General features: G+C 43.3%; 2 protein-coding genes across 3 annotated transcripts in view; one reads left to right on the top strand and one right to left on the bottom strand.

Moving 5' to 3' along the window:
* Nucleotides 1–18,610, top strand: part of Cog4 (conserved oligomeric Golgi complex subunit 4) — an 80,632-nt gene that overhangs the window by 25,634 nt on the left and 36,388 nt on the right. For both annotated transcript variants that reach the window (XM_084590472.1, XM_084590471.1), the window contains exons 9-11: nt 9,694–9,740; nt 9,817–9,913; nt 17,714–17,756. In XM_084590472.1, the coding sequence (XP_084446598.1) occupies nt 9,694–9,740; nt 9,817–9,913; nt 17,714–17,756 (187 nt within the window). The remainder of the gene's footprint in view (nt 1–9,693; nt 9,741–9,816; nt 9,914–17,713; nt 17,757–18,610) is intronic.
* Nucleotides 13,227–18,610, bottom strand: part of LOC146205795 (uncharacterized) — a 51,915-nt gene continuing 46,531 nt past the window's right edge. The window contains exon 4 of the mRNA XM_084590474.1: nt 13,227–13,471. The gene's annotated coding sequence lies outside the window, so the exon portion shown is untranslated. The remainder of the gene's footprint in view (nt 13,472–18,610) is intronic.

Below are 18,610 nucleotides of genomic sequence, written 5' to 3'. Positions count from 1 at the left end.
ACCACGGTTTCATGTTGCATTTCGTGAGCCCTCGTTTTGCACGCCGCTTGTTGTGAGCTTGTGTCCGCGAGATGTGTTCGCGTGGGAAATACTGTGCCAAGACGGTGAAGGAGAAAGTGGCTATTTTACGCGAGGTGGATGAACGGAAGGCCAGCAAAGTGGAAATCGCGAAAAAGCACGGGATTCCACCAAGCATGTTGTCGACGTACGTCCGAAATAGGAAGGCCATCGAGGATGCCTATGAAGCCGAAGATTTCGCCAGCAACAGAAAAAGGCTTCGGTTAGCCAAGTATCCGGAAATTGAGACCGCTGTGATCACGTGGGTGAAAGAAATGAGAAGCGCTGACATTCCACTGAGCGGCCCAATTATCATGGCGAAGGCGGCCGATTTCGCCCTGCGCTTGAATGTGGAAGATTTTGTCGCCTCCGAAGGATGGTTTCACCGCTTTAGAGACAGACATAATCTTGTCTTCCGGGTGTTGTCTGGAGAAGCCAAAGAAGTGGATGCAGAAACTTGTGCCACGTGGCGAAGCGGTGCTCTGCAGCAGTACTTAGAAAGCTACTCGGCACATGATATATTCAATGCTGATGAGACGGCTTTGTTTTATAAGCTCCAGCCCGACAGAACAGTAACATTTAAAGGGGACAGCTGCGCTGGCGGCAAGCGAAGCAAAGAGCGGATTACTGTTCTGGTCGCCGCTAATATGACCGGGACGGAGAAGGTCCCTCTTTTTGTTGTCGGCAAGGCACATAAGCCTAGATGTTTCAAGAACATTAGGACGCTGCCGACGGAATACTCCGCCAACAGCAAGGCGTGGATGACGGGCGAATTGTTTAAAAAATGGCTCTTGAAATTCGATCGGAGGATGGAGCTAGGGAAGCGTCAAGTTCTCCTCATTGTGGATAACTGCTCGGCACACAAAGTCGACGCCGAGCTGAAAGCCACAAGGCTCGTCTTTTTGCCCGCCAACACGACTGCGGCCTTGCAGCCGATGGATCAGGGGGTGATCAGAAACATCAAATGTTTCTATAGGCGCCACATGATCGAGCGCATGACTTTGTGCACTGGAAACCAGAAGACCAGCACCATCACATTGCTCACAGCAATGCACATGTTGGTGCGTGCATGGGAGCAGGTCACGCCGTCCACAATTGCAAACTGCTTCCACCACTGTGGCTTTGCTGCCGGAAGTATGAAAGAAAGTGGCGACGATGGGAGTCCGGAGCCTCTGCCTGCGGCTGTGCGTGCTGTGCTGCAGGACGTCAGTTTTGATGATTACGTTGGAGTAGACAGCGATGCAGCAGTGTGCGGTGCCCTAAGTGATGAGGACATTGTCGCTGAAATTGTTGGGGAGCAGTCTGTCCCAGAAGAGGCAGAAGACGAGGACGACGACGAGGAGCAAGAGCCCGTGCGTCCATCCGCGGCAGAAGTTATGGGAGCGCTGAATGTCGCGCGCCTTTTCTTCAGCTTTGAAGAGGGGGAAGAAGACTCCCTGCGTCGCATTCGCATGCTAGAAGACCGAGTGAGTACGGTAGCCCTCAGAGAGAAGAAGCAGAAGATGATAACAGACTTTTTTGCTAAATAAATGTTTTTCGTGCCCTCCGGGCATCAAACGCCTTCATTTTTGCTCACTTTCATTAGTTCGAATTTTGGTTAATTCGAACTGGCCTGGCGGCCCCGTGGAATTTGAATTAACGAGCTTTTACTGTAGTGTGTTTGGCCTATGTATACTTTTCTTCATGTCAGTGGGATTTCATATACAACCCCCACTGGATACCTGCCATACCGAGTGATGCGACAGTTTATGCATTCTCTAACACATCTTTCCCTGGAGGCAATCCGGGGGCACAAAGAAGCCAACTTGCATGGTGCAGAGAAGACCACTGCCGCATTAGCAGTTGGCTACTTTTTTGAGGTTATGGGACACCCTATCAGTATTGGGTACAGCCGCAGATCTGAAGATTTGGTCGACCAACACCTTTGTGGCATGTTCCTGCTTTCACCACAGTGACTACGACCGTCATAAGTAAACCATATTTCTGTAACCTGCCAACCTGAATTTTGAGGCTGTCATTCACCAGGTGAACATGTGACTTTGCAAGCCTACCTTCAAACATAACATGCCAGCAGTGTGTTTCATTGTCTTAGAATGCACAGATTCAAACGGCAACAGATCTTTCTGGGCTCGTGGTGAGTACTACATCCAACACATGTGATCTGGTGTTAAGGTCAGGTTAATATCTAAAAAGTGCAGTCTATGTGGTCATGTAGTTGTGGATGAAGGTTAGACTCATCCCTTGTCATTTGAAGACCGATAAAGTCTGTTGCATGGAGTTTGTGTGTGTCAAACCAGGTTGCTTTTTAAGAAAAATCAAATAGTCGTCTATGTACCTTAAAAACTTCAAGAACTATCTTGTCATCTAATCAGCTCACCAGATTACGATCAACGCTAGCTGATAACTTTCAGCCAGAATAGGTGCTACACAAGACTCAATACAAATGCCCTGTCGTTGAACCTGGTTGTCAAAGTTCACAAAGGTTGACTCAAGATAAAATTAAGAAGCATCATGAAATCATACAGGGTTAACCCTCTGGTTTTCTGAAAATCTTGACACTGTTATCTTCAGTGCAAGAAATAACGGCCCGAAATAAGGCATCATGTGGAATAAAAAATAGGTCTTCTATGTCAAATGAAACGGCGTAACCCAGAGTTGGGGAACCTTGTAGGAAGGAGACATCACCAAGTTCTTTACTACAAAAGGGTCTTGTAATACCAAAGTCTGAAAGAAGTGCTAATTTCCTGTTGCCATGTGCAGTAGAACCTCAATACGTCCCCGCTTCATAAGATTTTCTGTTTCATACGCTCAAAATCGCGCGCAGTAAAACATCTCCCACAGAGTTACATAATTTTTCTCCCGGTTAATATGCTCCTGGATAACATGATTTCTCTGTTACTACATTCAAAATTTCAACAAAATGTGGCTATATAACACGTTTTACAATCAACCGGACATGTGCTAACGAGCGCTTGCGACATGAAAAACTTATCTATGGCACTCACCCGCCACGATTGCTTCTCTGAAGTGCCAATGTGCAAAGGGGCGAAGCATCTAAGAAAGCCAACGAGCCAGCATACCAGGTGCCCGTTCTCGCGGAAACATGGGGAAAAACACGGTGGCTTCTTTGCGGTGCCTTGAGGGCATAGGTATGAACCATTTGATAGCTACAACTACTCGCTTCCGTACAAGCGAGCCGAGTTTTGAGGATGCAGCATGAGCAGATTGCAAGCTAGCGCATTGGCTTCTCCACATGTCACTGGTGTAAGGGGGTGAAGCATCCGGAAACAACCAAGGAAGCGATCTCAGCTCATCATTGCCTTCTAAACCAAATCTGTTACTAAATCTCTTTTCGCGCTTAGGACAGTGCAAATAGGGACTGAGCTCTGCAAGAGCTAAAAAAGGAGTTATGCATACTGGATGTCTATAAATGCTTATCTACACATTTATGCAGTGAAAGTCTCGATCCTAAATGCCTTTGTACCTCATTCAATAGCTAAAATGTTTCAAAATCAGGCAGTTCGGATCATAAGTTTTCCTGGATAATATGTTTTTTTTCCCTGCATTTTTTTAAAAAACATATCAAGGTTTTACTGTATTCCCTTCGCTCACAATGCAACGAAACGGCTTATCAGTTTTGTGTGTCTTCACAGTAAAAACAGTTGTACCCCGCAAGGGCACCTTGTGTAAACTAGGTGTTGGTGCTTGGTGCCACCACGGACCCTGATCCCCCATACCGAAGCTGTAATCCGTACCGTGGCGATAGGTTGAGAGGTGAAGGGAAGAAACCTTGAACGGTGGCGGTCGAGGCCATGGTCAAGCCTCGGCCGATGGGCTCCTCTCCTGTCCACCAGGCGAGGGGCTCCGGGACCTTCCTCTGCGTATAAGGGTGAACCAGAGGCGACATATATTAGGACCCCTTAAAACAATCCATACTGCATGGAAAAACTACCTTTAAAAAAACCTGATCGACCCCCGAAAAGGAGTCGCACCGAAGTGATGCAAAAAATCAGTACACCAACTGAGAACTTTCCAAAATTTCTTGTCTTGCACTCTGTAACCGAATCTCAACCAGTAAATGAACTGTCAGTCTTTCTCATTGCCAACTCTCTGAAGGCCATCATTGGGGCAAACTACAAAGCGAAAAAACTAGGATCTGGTGACCTGCTAATAGAGGTATCAGACAAAAGTCAATCTGACAACCTTCTCATAACAAAAACGTTTGCTCACCTTGACGTTCAGGTATCACCCCACCGCAGTCTTAACAGCTGCCAGGGAGTTGTCTCTGAGCGAGACCTCCTAAACGAAACAGAATCAGATCTTCTTGAGGGCCTACAGAACCAAGGTGTAACAGCAGTACGAAGAATAACAATCAGGCGAAAGAACGAAGAAATAAAAACGAAACATATTGTTCTCACCTTCAACCAGAGCACACTTCCTGAATTTGTCAATGTGGAATTTATCCGATGCAAAGTTAGCCCGTACATACCAAGCCCCCGCAGGTGCTTCAAGTGTCAGCGGTACGGGCATGGTAGCCAGACATGTCGAGGACGCCTTACCTGTGCAAAATGCAGCGCGCATGACCATGCAACCGATAAATGCAGTGCAACTGACTACAAATGTGTGAACTGTGAGGGCACCCACCCTGCATACTCACGGTCCTGTGCAGCCTTTCAGGCCGAAAAAGAAGTAATCAATATACAGATAACTGAGAAGATAACATACGGAGAGGCCCGAAAAAAGCACAGAATGCTTTCCTCCGCTCCCTATGCTAACGCAGCCCGCAGAGGGGCCAGGCCGCGTCTAGTAACGGTGGGCACGCAGTGCAATGCTGCTGACGTGCTCCCACCACGGCTCCTCACTAAGCAGCCACCGGCTGCACCAATCTTTGCAATCCCGGAGGTCACTTTCCCCCAGACGTCCGGGACACCAAAGACATCTGAGAGGGACTTTGTTCCTCTTGAAAAACCTCCTGCCTCCATGCCTTCACCAGAGGCGATGGAGGTGAGCACGGACTCTGCAGCGTCAGCGGCGCCTAGGGAGTCCGCCAATGAGAGGCGGGGCCTGCTGGACCGTCTCAAATCAAAAAAACATACACCAGTTAAGCCCCCTGATAAGGGCGGCGAGTCCTAACCCTACTCCATATTCCTTCCACACCTACCAAAATGGCTACCGAGAGTATCATTTATTGGAACTGTCGAGGACTCCTAAAAAATCTGGATGACGTATATGAAATCCTCGCCGAACACCAACCAAACATAGTTTGTCTGCAAAAACGCATCTGAAACCAACAGACACAAGTTTTCTCAAGCAGTATCGTATATTCAGGAAAGATAGGCAAGGCAGTACTCACCCTCCGGTGGCGTTGCCATTATAACACAAAAGTCAATCGCTTGTCGAAACATCTCGATTAACACAGACTTAGAGGCAGTGGCAATACAAGCCTTAATATTCGGTAAAATAACAACGGTATGTTCCCTGTATATTCCGCCAGATCATAGGCTATGCAGCAAAAATTTTGAAAGGCTGATTGACCAACTCCCAGAGCCATGGCTGCTGGTCGGAGACTTTAATGCCCACCACCCATTATGGGGATGTACAAGAACGGACTTCCGAGGTGCACTAATTGAAAAGTTCTTGTTGTCCTCAGGATCATGTTTACTCAACTCAAAACAGCCAACATACTACAGCTCAGCTCATAATACGTACACAGCCATTGACTTAGCCATTGGCTCTCCGATGCTCTTGGCAGCTACAGAGTGGGTTGTTATTGACAATCTATATGGAAGTGACCATTTTCCCATCTCTGTGAAGTACACAGGCGATAAAAATGTAAATGCATCTAGTCCCAGGAAATTTAAAGAATATGCGGCCAACTGGGAGATGTTCAGGGAACACTCAGCTCTGCCCTGTTCATCAGTTACTGCCTTAGGCGTTGACGAATCTCAACTCTTGATCACGCTGCACATTATAGATGCTGCAGAAAAACACATTCCACAAACATCAAGTAAGCCACGAAACAAACGAAGGCCGTGGTGGAATGCAGAATGTAAAACTGCCCGTGAAACACAAAACAAGGCATGGTCGAAGTTACGCCGATACCCCACGGCTGAAAACCTAATAGAATTTAAGCGCGCAAAGGCAAATGGCAAACGTGTTCGACGCATCTCCAAGCGAGAAAGCTGGTCATCATTCCTTTCTTCTGTGAACTCTTATTCTGATTCTCACAAAGTATACAACAGAATAAGAGCACTCAAAGGAAATAACACTGTCCCAACACCCCTTGTCAGCACTAGTGGTGACTCTCTTGAACACCAAGCAGACACACTAGGGCAACACTTCGAATATGTATTCAGCTCAGCGCACTATACAGATTCTTTTTTGCGGCACAAGGTAACTGAGGAGAGGAAGCCTATATGTGATAAAAGACCGTGCACAGGAGGGTACAATAGCCCTTTCACCATGCAGGAGCTGAAGATTGCACTTGGCACATGTGGGAACACAGCACCAGGTCCTGACAGGGTCACATATGGAATGCTCAAACACCTGCATACGGGCACGCTTGAAACCCTACTTTGCCTGTATAATAAAATATGGGCCACAGGACGCTTTCCTAAAGCATGGAAGGAAGCGGTCATCATCCCAATATTAAAACCCGGAAAAGAACCCACACTTGCTGCTAGTTATCAGCCTATCGCACTAACCAGCTGTCTATGCAAGCTTTTTGAGAAAATGGTAAATCGTCGCCTTCTTCATTTCCTTGAATACAATGGTCTTCTTCATCAAAATCAAGCTGGTTTTAGAGCTGGGCGATCAACAGCTGATCAGCTCATTGCCTTTGAGTCTTATGCAAGGGATGCTTTTGTACATAAACAATATTGTTTATCTGTCTTTTTCGATCTTGAAAAAGCATATGATACCACTTGGCGCTATGGTATCATCCGCGACCTCTTCTCTCTTGGCATCACAGGAAACATGTTGAACACAATTCGAAGTTACTTGTCTGAACGGACCTTCAAAGTTCGTGTTGGCAATGCATATTCAAAGCAGTACATTCAGGAAAATGGTGTCCCTCAAGGTGGTGTTCTCAGTTGCACACTTTTCGTAGTCAAAATGAACTCTTTAAAAAGCGTGCTGCCAAAAACTATTTATTGTTATGTTGATGACGTCCAGATAAGCTTCAAATCTTGCAACTTGGCCATCTGTGAACGACATATTCAGCTAGGTGTAAACAAATTGTCCAGGTGGGCTGATGACAATGGGTTTAAATTTAACTCTGGAAAGAGTGTTTGTGTACTTTTCTCTAAGCAGCGTGGCATCAGGCCTGACCTCAACATTACACTGAATGGTCAGAGCCTTGCCTTTAAAAAAGAACATAAATTTCTTAGCGTAGTTGTTGACGAAAAACTTTCCTTCATTCCCCCTCATGAAACAGTTGCGACTGAAGTGTCTCAAAGCAATGAATTTGCTAAAAATTCTCTCTCACCGGTCATGGGGCACAGACCGCGACTGCCTTCTGAACCTTCTGAATAGTGTAGTTCTATCACGCATTGACTATTGCTCGATGGTTTATGGGTCAGCATCATCCTCTGCGCTAAAATTGCTTGATCCCGTGCACCACCTCGGCCTTCGCCTCGCTACGGGCGCTTTCCGAACTAGCCCAATTGCTAGCCTCTATGTTGAGGCGAACCGATGGTCACTGCAACGAAGGAGACAATTTACTTCTCTAACTTATGCTATGAAGGTACTATGCCAACTGGACCATCCATGTCGTCGGCTCCTGCTTGACAAAACTGGCACAGCACTTTTCTCAAAAAAAAACATCTCTAACACCACCATATCCGATCAGAGTTGCCACGCATATTGAATATCTGAATGTTTCGGTTACCAGTCTCCATACAACTTCCATAAAAGACCTAATTGCTCCTTGGAAAATGCACGGTGTTAATTGTGACCTGTCGTTTCTTGAAGTGGGCAAACATGCATCCCCTATTGCCATACAACAGCACTTCATGTCACTTCAGGAGAAGTACACTTGTGATGAATATTACACTGATGCTTCGAAGTCTGCTCAAGTCTCCTGTGCAGCACATGGACCACAGTTTTCACAGTCAAAAACCCTGAACAGTTATACTAGTATATTTACCGCTGAATGCCATGGTATCCTTTTAGCTGTGAGACACATTATAGAAAATAAAATACAAACATCAGTCATCTACACAGACTCCCTCAGTGTTTTAACGTCCCTATCCTTTTGGAAATTGCATAATAAGAACCCAGTCCTGAACTCTCTTTATAACGCCCTTATGTTTGCCCATGAACTAGAAATTAAAATTACACTGTGTTGGGTGCCAGGCCACCGCTGTATACCGGGTAATGAGGCAGCTGATAGGCTAGCTGCGTCAGCTGCCCTTCGAAATGGCACAGACATTGATAAGATAACTTATCATGACCTCAAACCACACATAAAAAACATGATTCGACAACAATGGCAAGAGGAATGGGACGCAGCATCAGAAAATAAATTACACACAATAAAGCCAAGGATAGGCAGATACACCACAGAAAAACAAGACAGATTTAAAGAAGTAGCCCTGTGCAGGCTGAGAATTGGTCACACATACATAACCCATACATATCTTTTAACCAACTCTCCTGCACCGCACTGCTCGAGATGTGGTGATCGGCTCACTGTTATTCATGTTTTAATCATATGTGTACAACTGGAACAAGAAAGAAGACGTCATTTTCCCTCCTTGTTGACTCATCAAATACCTGCACACCCATCGATTTTTATTGGCGACAACCCAATGTTTCCTTTAAAACAAGTGCTTAAATTTTTATCACAAGTAGGCTTTTTACATGAAATTTCTTATCGACGTGGGTCTCAGCCCGCTCCTCCTTGAGAGGACGGATGAGATCCTTTAAAACATCTACTTATACATTGCACATCCATTATATATCGCAAATGAATTTTAGGCCCTATACACCATTGTTTTTAGCAATTTTACAGAGCGAATACATTTTTAGGCCCTATACACCACTGTTTTTTATTCCTTCATGAAAAATCACAACTATTCCATTATATAAACTTGAGTACACCTTTAACCTTGAATCTGGCGCTCTTTGGCCTGAGTCGCCCTTGCGCCATTAAAATCCATCATCATCATCATCATAAAAACAGTTGTAGGCTAAAGAAGAAAGGTTGCTGGCATATGTGCTGTAGGCAACGATTTGACAGGCATGAATCTATAAATATGTGTTTTTTTCTGAATAAAATCGATCGCATGTATGCGCCCGTCCTTGTGCTCTTCTCGTCCGTGTCTTTATTTGCGCGTTTTCCTTGCTTAAGTATGAGAATCATTCAGTGTAGGATGTTGCACTAAGCGTGATGGCTGTTGTAAAAACTTTTGACAGTATCTTTTTTTTACTTGTTCATTCAGCAGAACAGATAAATAAGCTTGCAGATTTTTTGCATTAGCGTACATAAAAAAATCAAAATGCATGAGACATACTTTCTTGTAATAATGTTTACTTTTATTTTATACTGTCTAGAAGAGTGTTATGTTGTTGTGTTGTGGCCATGTCTCTGAACATTTCTGTGCTATTATAGAATAAACTTACTGTTTTCACCAGGCGCAGCAAGTGCAAATGCTCCTTCGAAGTTCTAAACAGATGGACAAGTAAGTGTCTTTTCTGTATTAATTATGGCTGTTTTTCATTTCTTCTTGCTAACATTCATTTGCTTTTTTTTCCTAGGTTGGATCCACGGGAGTTGGATATCCTGCTCGCTGAAGTGGCACTTTTGAATAGCCGTGCAGAACTCTACCTTCGGTTCATTCGGAGAAGAGTAGCGGTGGGTTTAATTTTGTTTTTACCAAGCCTGTTACCCTGTTACTTTGTGCGCATTCTCTTCATGAATTGCAGTTCCTATATAACCATTCTAGTTTTCCTGCACCTTGATTTCAAGGCCCACGTGTTATTGATGGCCCTTGTTGTTCTTCCGATAGGTAGGTTAAAACTAGTAGTAACTTTCAACGAATGACGGATAATGATGGATACTTATGAGGCAGTCTTATATTGACCATGTTACAGCCCTACATTATCCTTGTAATATATTAGCATGTTTTGCTTTGGAAGCAGGTGGGCTGCACAGGGCAGATTGCTTGAAGGGTTGCTAAATCTACAGCCTTCTTCACCTCCCCCCCTTCCCCCCACTTTTTTTTTTTAGTGCAGTGTGTGTTTTATAGGGCTATTTTGTGGTTCTGTTTCACACAGGATTGTTAGACAGTATGGTGAAGGATGGAAACTGAAAGGAAAAAATTCGTTTTTCATTATGAACTGAAGTTTCTGTAGTTACAGCTACACAGTCACATACTTAGTAATGGAATACACGCTGAATGCCATTATTGCAAAAGCTGCACTTATTCATACCAGGAGCCTCATGGTCATTGCACTGACTGCCAATGTCACGGGAACTGGTACTAGATCGTAGTGCAAAGGTTGAGTCATGAATTGTACTGAGGGTCTCTTCACTAAAACTTGAGTTCCTTTTCTTCCTGTAATAATCGGTGCATAGGGACACTAGAAAGATCTTGCACAGTCAGTACAGCAGGAGTGTTGGCTGTGTATTTGAGATGTCGAAGCAGCAGTGTGTATGTGGGGATGCACGGGGCTATACTTTTAAGGAGAGCACCCAGGTGTGTAGCATTGCATCAGAGCAAAGTCCCGCATGTGGCAGAAAAACCTGGAGGTGGAGCTTTGTGTCATCTGCCACTTCGCTTTGATACATGGCCGGTTGGACGCACCGACGCTCTGAAGAGTGCCGCAACACACTTGCGTTGTCGCCTTAAGAGTGGTGTTCGTACAGCTGCAGATCGGCTAAAAAGCTAAACGTTTGCGCATTACATTAGGAATTTGTGCAGTGATTCACCTTGGGGAATTTTTCTGTAAATGAAAACGGCCACTTTATTTTTAGAAAAAGATTCTACTGCAGGATTCCCATCCTCATTGTCTACCATTACCACGCAACAAACAAAGGGACAGGAGGCCATCTGATTCTGTTAGTTTATAACGATTGGGTAACCTTTTCATCCGTGGCTCCAAAGCCCAATTTTCATCAGTAGTATTGAAGGCGGTTGATGTAGCAGGCTTATAAATTTACACGTGAAGGCAATAGTATTCATTTCTTTTTTAGTTTGTTAGCGACAGTTCTCCACTCTGATATGTAACTAGGAGCAAATGCTGCATTGGAAGTGCTTCTCACATAAAAATGATGCTTCTTTGTCAGCTAAATCCTCACAAGTCCACCCGTGCACCTTAGCTCTTGAGCTGTAATGTACAGACTTAGATAAGCATTTATTTTCTTGTGCTAGTGCTGATATACATAATCTCTTATTGGTCAAATATTTTATGGGAAACCCCCAAGGTGGAGTAGATCTGTAATAAGGCTGCACTTGGGTACGCTTGGGTGGCTGCGCTTGTGTGGATGCCAATGAGTAATTACTCCCTTATTACAAATCTACTCCACCTTAAGGGTTTCCTACTTCGAACTATGGATCAATTCGCTGTCGCCTTACCATCTGACCTGCTGACCGTCCTGATTAGCTCAGTCGGTAGAGCGACTGCCACGGAAAGGTGGGGGTGCCGGGTTCGATCCCCGGATCAGGACAATTTTTTCTTTAACTACGAAGTTTCTAAGAAAGCTCTATAGCTTTCCTTTGTAGCCGTATGGCTGCGCTTGGGTGGATGACAATGAATAATTACTCCCTTATTATAATCTTTTATTGCATCTGGTTTTTACAACGCAATTTCTGTTGTAATATGTGACACATAGACTGTGCCTTCAGGACACTGGCAGCTGAGTTGTGTACATAGCACACAGCATTACACCATGTTGTAATATTTCAGTGCTCATAGGTCAGCATCCACCACAATCTTGGTAAGGAAGCAGTGCTTGCGGAGGATTAAGCTGAGGACGTACAGAGGAGGAAATTCAGCATAAGGGATGTGACCAAAATAAATACTGGGCATAAAATTTTTTCTCTCTTTTTGCACGTTTAAGAAAAAGTGTTTTGGGTGACATCTCTTGTCAGGCATCTTGGAGCCTCCAAGGTGCTCCTCATGGTTGGCAAGGCATTGTTCAGGGCCATGTTAAAGGGACACTGGAAACAGCTCCATTTATTGCTCATCTTGGCTATATTGATGTTCATTCAGCTGAAAAAGATGCTTTTATTGCTATGAAAATTGTATTTAAAAATTGAGTTGTTTTTTTTTCCCACAACTAAAATTCATAATATCAAGGCAGAAAAGTAGTTAGTGACCACTTTTTGGTAGAAAATGGTGGTTTAGTGCAGCCTCACGTATTTGTGCACATAAACTTTTCTGTCACCAATATTTGCTTGAAAAAAAAAAGGTTATGGATGAGGGGTTTTTTTTTTTTTTTCCCCTTTCCTTTATTTTGAAATTTTTGTTGGAGTTATCAAATTGTGCGCTCATATGTTCCGAGGGTAAATGCAGTTTGCTTTTAAATATCTATGCATATAAATGAAAAATGCCACTAGTGAGCAAGTCCAAGGAATGCATAGGTTTCTTTTTAAGTTTCTGCTGCTGACATGAATTAGTACTGTAATCATTTATGGAGGAAGTGTAATGAACTAAATACAAAGTAGAAGGAAAAGAAGCGCTGTCACTGGTGGGATCTAAACCCATGACCTCTGAATTTTGCATCCAGTGCTCTTACCAACTGAGCTACAGTCACAGCTGCTTAATTTTCTCCTTTCTTGGTTATTAGCATTGCTTGTAACCAAACCATGAGAGTTCACCAGCGCCAGCCTCGTCCATAGCAGCGGACATAGCACGTCCTGCATTACTGCTAGTGTCACATGGAACATGGCCGGAAGTACGGGAGCTAGTATTTTTAATTCTTTGGGGAGACGAGCATAGTTATGAGCATTAGCAGAACATAAAATATTGGGGAAGGGCACTCGTTTGTTTTTCAGCGAGCGAGATATAAAACGACTAGTTTTGTAGTTGAAAAAGTTATCAGTAATGAGCTGGTTTTCTATTACTTGAAGTGAAGGGCTTGAAGTTATCAGGAATAATATCTGGAATATTTTAAAGTCGAATTTTCAAATGGCTCTTAAAACACTGCCAGAAGTGATCTTGCTTCGTAGTAAATTTAATGAGAAAAAAAAAGGGGGGGCCAGAGCGACGGTCATCAGCTTCCGAGGGAAAACTACACAGCTGTAATGATTTTTCGTAGTTCCATCAATGTTTTATGCATATGCTTTATCTGAGCTGTTGGAGCCGAACTGCTCCTAAGTTTTAGGGCTTCTGTGGCCTTTTCATAGGTGCAACTTGGTAGCTGTCTAGTCTCCCAGAGGTGGCTGTGTCAATGTGAGGAAGCTTCATTCTGCAAACAGCAAACAGGTTGAGATAAGCACGGATTTTTGGAGCACAGGAAGGACGAGGATGAACATAAGGGGAATGCACGTTGGCTCCAGAGCTTCGAGACAATTTTTAAAAAAGAAAAGACGAGTGACATTGCAATTAGTGCTCAAGATGGCCCACTGGTGAGCTCAGTTCACTGCTGTGAAGCCTATGGCCAGTGTCTGAGCACTGGTAGCGAAGCTTAGAAAATGAAACTATCTGGCAAGGGATACCTTTTATTCAATGCCACCCCTGACATAGTTCCTGTATTTGTCTCGTGTTGTGCGCACCATTACTAGAACTAACTCAGTTTCACAGCTCCCCATACTGCCCAGCAGAGGAGTGTGTCCCAGGTGGCCGTTACGGGAACTAGCGGCACTGCAGTCAACTCTTGCTTCTTGCAGGGTGCGAAAGCATGGAGCGGCCAGTACACATGTAGTTTTTGTGTGCTGCCGTTGCACTGTACATGGCTGCAGTATAATTATAACTACATTATGACAGCTTTGGCTTCGAAACGATGCATTACCTTGGAGAACGCATTTGTGTTATGCAAAATTCTCTTGTTGATGCTGTGAAACAAGTGTGACAGCGTCGTCGGCTTGCTCACAAGCACTGTTTCTTGCTTTACTCGCTGGCCTGTGTTTTGTGGTATGTTCTTTTAGGACATAGATCCTGTCATGCAAACAAATTAGTCAAATTTTCAGTGCATAGGAGCACTCTAACCTTAGAAGGTAACGCAGTGGGTGTCACGTTTACTACTGCGCTGTGCAGATTGCCTTCATTACACGCAGAAATCTGCTAGCCTGAGCAGCCTGTTCATGCAGTTCATGAAGTCTGGCTACTCGCGTCAAACGATATAGTGAACACAGATTACAAATAAACGACCTCCGTCTTCGCCTAATTAGAAGCGCTCTTCCTAATGTCTCACTTTCGAGGTATGGCGCGGAACATAGCTTCGAATTGGCGCTTTGCACTCCCGTATATAGCAATGTAAAAAAAAAAAGAAATATTCCTTTGTCATTTAAAACAATGTCAGATGTGAAGAGTTATTTAATGAGTTTACTAAAAGAGGAATCAGTGAGAATGGGCATGTTCACTGCAAAAGGAAATGACTGAACAAGCGCATGAGTTTATTAAAAAACTTATATTGTGAGTAATCAAGTCGCACCCTTAAGAGATTCCCCTCCCGCTTTACACACACACACAGAAAAGAAAAAAAAAAATGACAATTTTACTGCTTGTAGGGGAATTTAATGTAATTTCAAACTAGTACTGGACTGCAGTTTTAAAACACGGTATTCAAGTTATCTGCAACGCCAGAAAGGGCATTAGAAGTGAATCGCATGAACCTAAGTAATTTATTAGCGCAACAAGAAAAAATTGCAATTTTGTCAACAACACTAATGTCAAATGCTAATGAAATGCAGCAAACAACCAGAACTTGACTTAATCAACATAGAGAAACATGCCTTTTGCGTTTGAAATATGCGCCAGCAAGAAAATAAAGAGCCTTGCTACATGAACTATCACGAGAGTACTTGAATATAGCTCCTTTTCTAAATGTAGATCAGAAATCGTTTACTTCGAAGTAGGTTATGTCTTATGTGCAGAGCTTGTGCCCACCTTTTAATCTCGAGGAAGGCTATCAGTGACACGAACAAATGACGGACTTCCAAGTAATCGTTTCAATACGCTTCGTTGCCCCTGGTGCAAAACATGCAGGCCAGCATGAAGAAGCCTGATGTTAAAAAAAAAATATAGCAGAAAGCTTAGTCTTAAAAGAGGACGCGATAGCGCTTTTAATGCCGTCTCTTCATTCCTTCAATTTTAGGCATCTAGAGGCTGGCACATAGTTGGCAAAGCATACGTCTATTTGTTTTTGATTTTAGGATAAAGACGCAGCACCTCGGCGCACACCCTGCATTTACAGTGAATGGCATAGAATTGGAGGCACACATGTCATCAGCTTGAAACATGGCTGTCACTGTAAGCCTACATCAGTTTGTCCTTAGTGTCTCTTTAAGATAGAAGCAGGCACTAGGTAAGATGGTGTACACCTCCTAAACAAACCAAGAACTGCTACTTGCAGTCTTACCTGAGAACCCTAAGTGTAATGATCAATTAGAAGCAATGGCACTCTGGATCAGGGAATAAGCTGCATGTTTATTTATTTTATTTTATTTAACAATACTATCAACCCTCGGGCAAGGGTATAAAGAATGCATGAATTGCATATGTTTGTATGTATGTTTCTTTCTAAATATTTATCTGTCCTTGGAACGTCTGGAATACACTAATAGTTTCAACCTTTTTTGTCTACGTGTTTCTAACAAATCCAGGTTACGGGAAGAGAGCATATCCATGGCTCAGTCTATCCTTCAATATCGGCAGCAAATGAAGTGTACTGTGCACCTTATATTTTTAAACAATTCTGATGAGGTCTCCATACCACTGATATGTACTCAAGAACTGGCCTTACAAGAGTTTTATAAGCAATTAGTCTTGTACCTTGTGTGGCATGCTCCAATTTCTTTGTCAAGAAACATAACCTCTGATACATTTTAGAACATATGTCTTCTGTATGTGTACCCCAATTAAAATTCTGTGTTATTGTTATTCCTAGCTGTTTAAACTCGGTTGTATTTATCAAGAACTTTTCACCAGTAAAATATGGGAACGAAAGAACACACTTCTTTATTCTAATGTGTGCGTGTGTTGATTTTGAATAATTTATTTTCAAGCTCCATTTTTTGCACCTTTCGCTTTAGGCTTGTAAAGAGTTCTTAATTCTTAGCTGATTGTCCGGATTTTTTAAATGTAGAACAAATTAAACAGTCATCTGCAAAAAGCTTTAGTTGTACTATAGTACATTTGTTCCCATATACACCAAAATAACAGTGGTCCCAGGACATCGGAATTCCTGGAAGCGCTGCTAGTGAACCGAAAACATGACTATCCATTTTGACTACCTGGTTACGATTTGTTAAGTGTGCTTTAATCCATTTAATATATTGGTATTAATTTTAATTCTGTCCAGTTTGAAAAACCAATTAATTGTGCACCACTTTGTCAAAAGCTTCGGCAAAAATCTATGGTGATTATGTCAGTCTGCTGCTTTGCATCGATCGTCATTGCCAAATCATGAATTGTCTCAACAAGTTGTTTAGTGCTTCAAAGGCCTGTTCGGAATCCATGCTGATGTGGATAAAATAAACGTTTAATTTCTAGGTGGTGGTAGATGTGCTTAGCTACAATATGTTCCATAAGTTTGCGAGAAGTCGATGCGAGAGATATAGAGAAGCAATTATTTACAAGTGTTTGATTGCCACCTTTTAACACCAGAATTACTGCTGCACTGCAGCAATCTTGCGGTTCAGAATGAGCCTGCAAGGATTTTTCAAAAATAAGTTTTAGGTATTGCAACGCCCACTCGGCATATCTTTGGAAGAACTGGGTTGGTATGTTGTCTTGTCCGTTGGCATTTTTTGCATCCAAATTGAGGAGCTTCTGAAATGCGTTCTTCTGGGTAATTATGACGTGATCCATTTGGCTAGGCAACAAGCATTCTGAATTGAGTTCTATGTCATCTCTGGTCGCTGTGAATAAGGACTGAAAGAACCGATTAAAGTAATCTACAATATGCTCATTTTTTTATGAGAACCTGATTAATCGTGCTTCATCTCCTGCATTTTCTCCTACCTATCAGTAAAATATCGCCACAACTTTTGCAGTGATGTTTTGAGGAAGAGGCTAAGCTTTTCAGCAAAGAACTTTTTTTTTTACCTTCTTTCTTTGTTTACTTCAGCTCAACTCAGTCTCAAAACATGAATACATTTATTTTATCTTTTATATAGTCTCTTTATTTTTTGTGTTATATGAATTGTGCCCCTTATGCCCTTGGTAACCCAGGAGATTCGGAGCTTTGTCTCCTTAACAAGAGTTGTAATATACCTGTCAACGCAGTAATGTATAATTCTTTTAAATTGCTGCCGCAACTATTCAAATGTTTTGGAATCATAGTCAAATTTAAAATCATCAAAGGGAGATTCCAGGTAGTCGAGGATGGCTTCATGCGCATGTGCAGAATCACACGGATATAGAGCCTGGAGTTAATAGTGATGGTGATAATATGGCTTGTTAATTGGTTCTTGCAAGATTTTTTTATTGCTTGATGTTGTAAGCATAGGAATTCCTGTTAAATTTCTGCTTTTCTTTATATTTGTAGAGTGACTTTGACGTTGCATATCAAGACCCAGTCATAAAGTCAGGTATGTGACTGTTTATGCACTTTATAGGATCTGTACATAGCTGTTAACCAGCAAGAATCACTTCGCTTTTTTTTTTTTTCTCGTAAAGTGGCAAGTGATTTCTAACACCCACCTTGTTCTACACTACCTCTCACCTTGGTTGACTGTGGCACTTAACCTTATGCAGCAGGCCACTGTCAGTCCTTAAAAATGCCAGTCTGTATCAATCTGGGTGGCCAACGCTCCCACGATGGCAGCACCACCCACCAGCCATCTCGCAACTGCACCCCCTTAGAAAGCTGCCCACCCACTTCCACCCTTACCCACCTTTAGTAGGCACCATTCACCACCTAACTCTAGCATCCAAAGTCCACCCACCTGGAGAAGAGTTTAACGAAGAAGTGACGGCAAAATTGTGTTTAGATGTTCAGTTTGAAAGCCATCTTCCTTCCCAGAGCACCATGCAATGTCCACCTCCCAGCCCCGCCGGGGTGGCGCAGTGGTTACGGCGCTCGACTACTGTTCCAAAGAGCGCGGGATCGAATCCCGGCCTCGGCTGTCGCTTTTCGATGGAGGCGAAAAGCAAGGCACCCATGTGCTGTGCGATGTCAGTGCACGTTAAAGAACCCCAGGTGGTCGAAATTTCCGGAGTCCTCCACTACGGCGTCTCTCATAGCTTGAGTCGCTTTGGGACGTTAAACCCCACAAACCAAACCAAGCCAAACCAAACCTTCCCACTCCACTTCCTAGGTAGGTAAGTGGAGTGAGAGGCTTACCCCACTGCCACCCTCCAGGAACACCATTCACTGCCTACTTACCCACCTTCACCCTCCAGAAGTATTTTGTCATGAAAGCGAAGCTTTGGCTCCTTTCCT

The sequence above is a fragment of the Amblyomma maculatum genome, chromosome 1 (assembly GCF_055883805.1).
Source record: "Amblyomma maculatum isolate TAMU_Amacu chromosome 1, ASM5588380v1, whole genome shotgun sequence".
Classification (NCBI taxonomy): Eukaryota; Metazoa; Arthropoda; class Arachnida; order Ixodida; family Ixodidae; genus Amblyomma; species Amblyomma maculatum.
The sequence above is the reverse complement of the archived record's forward strand: the minus strand, read 5'-3'. Positions and strand labels throughout refer to the sequence as shown.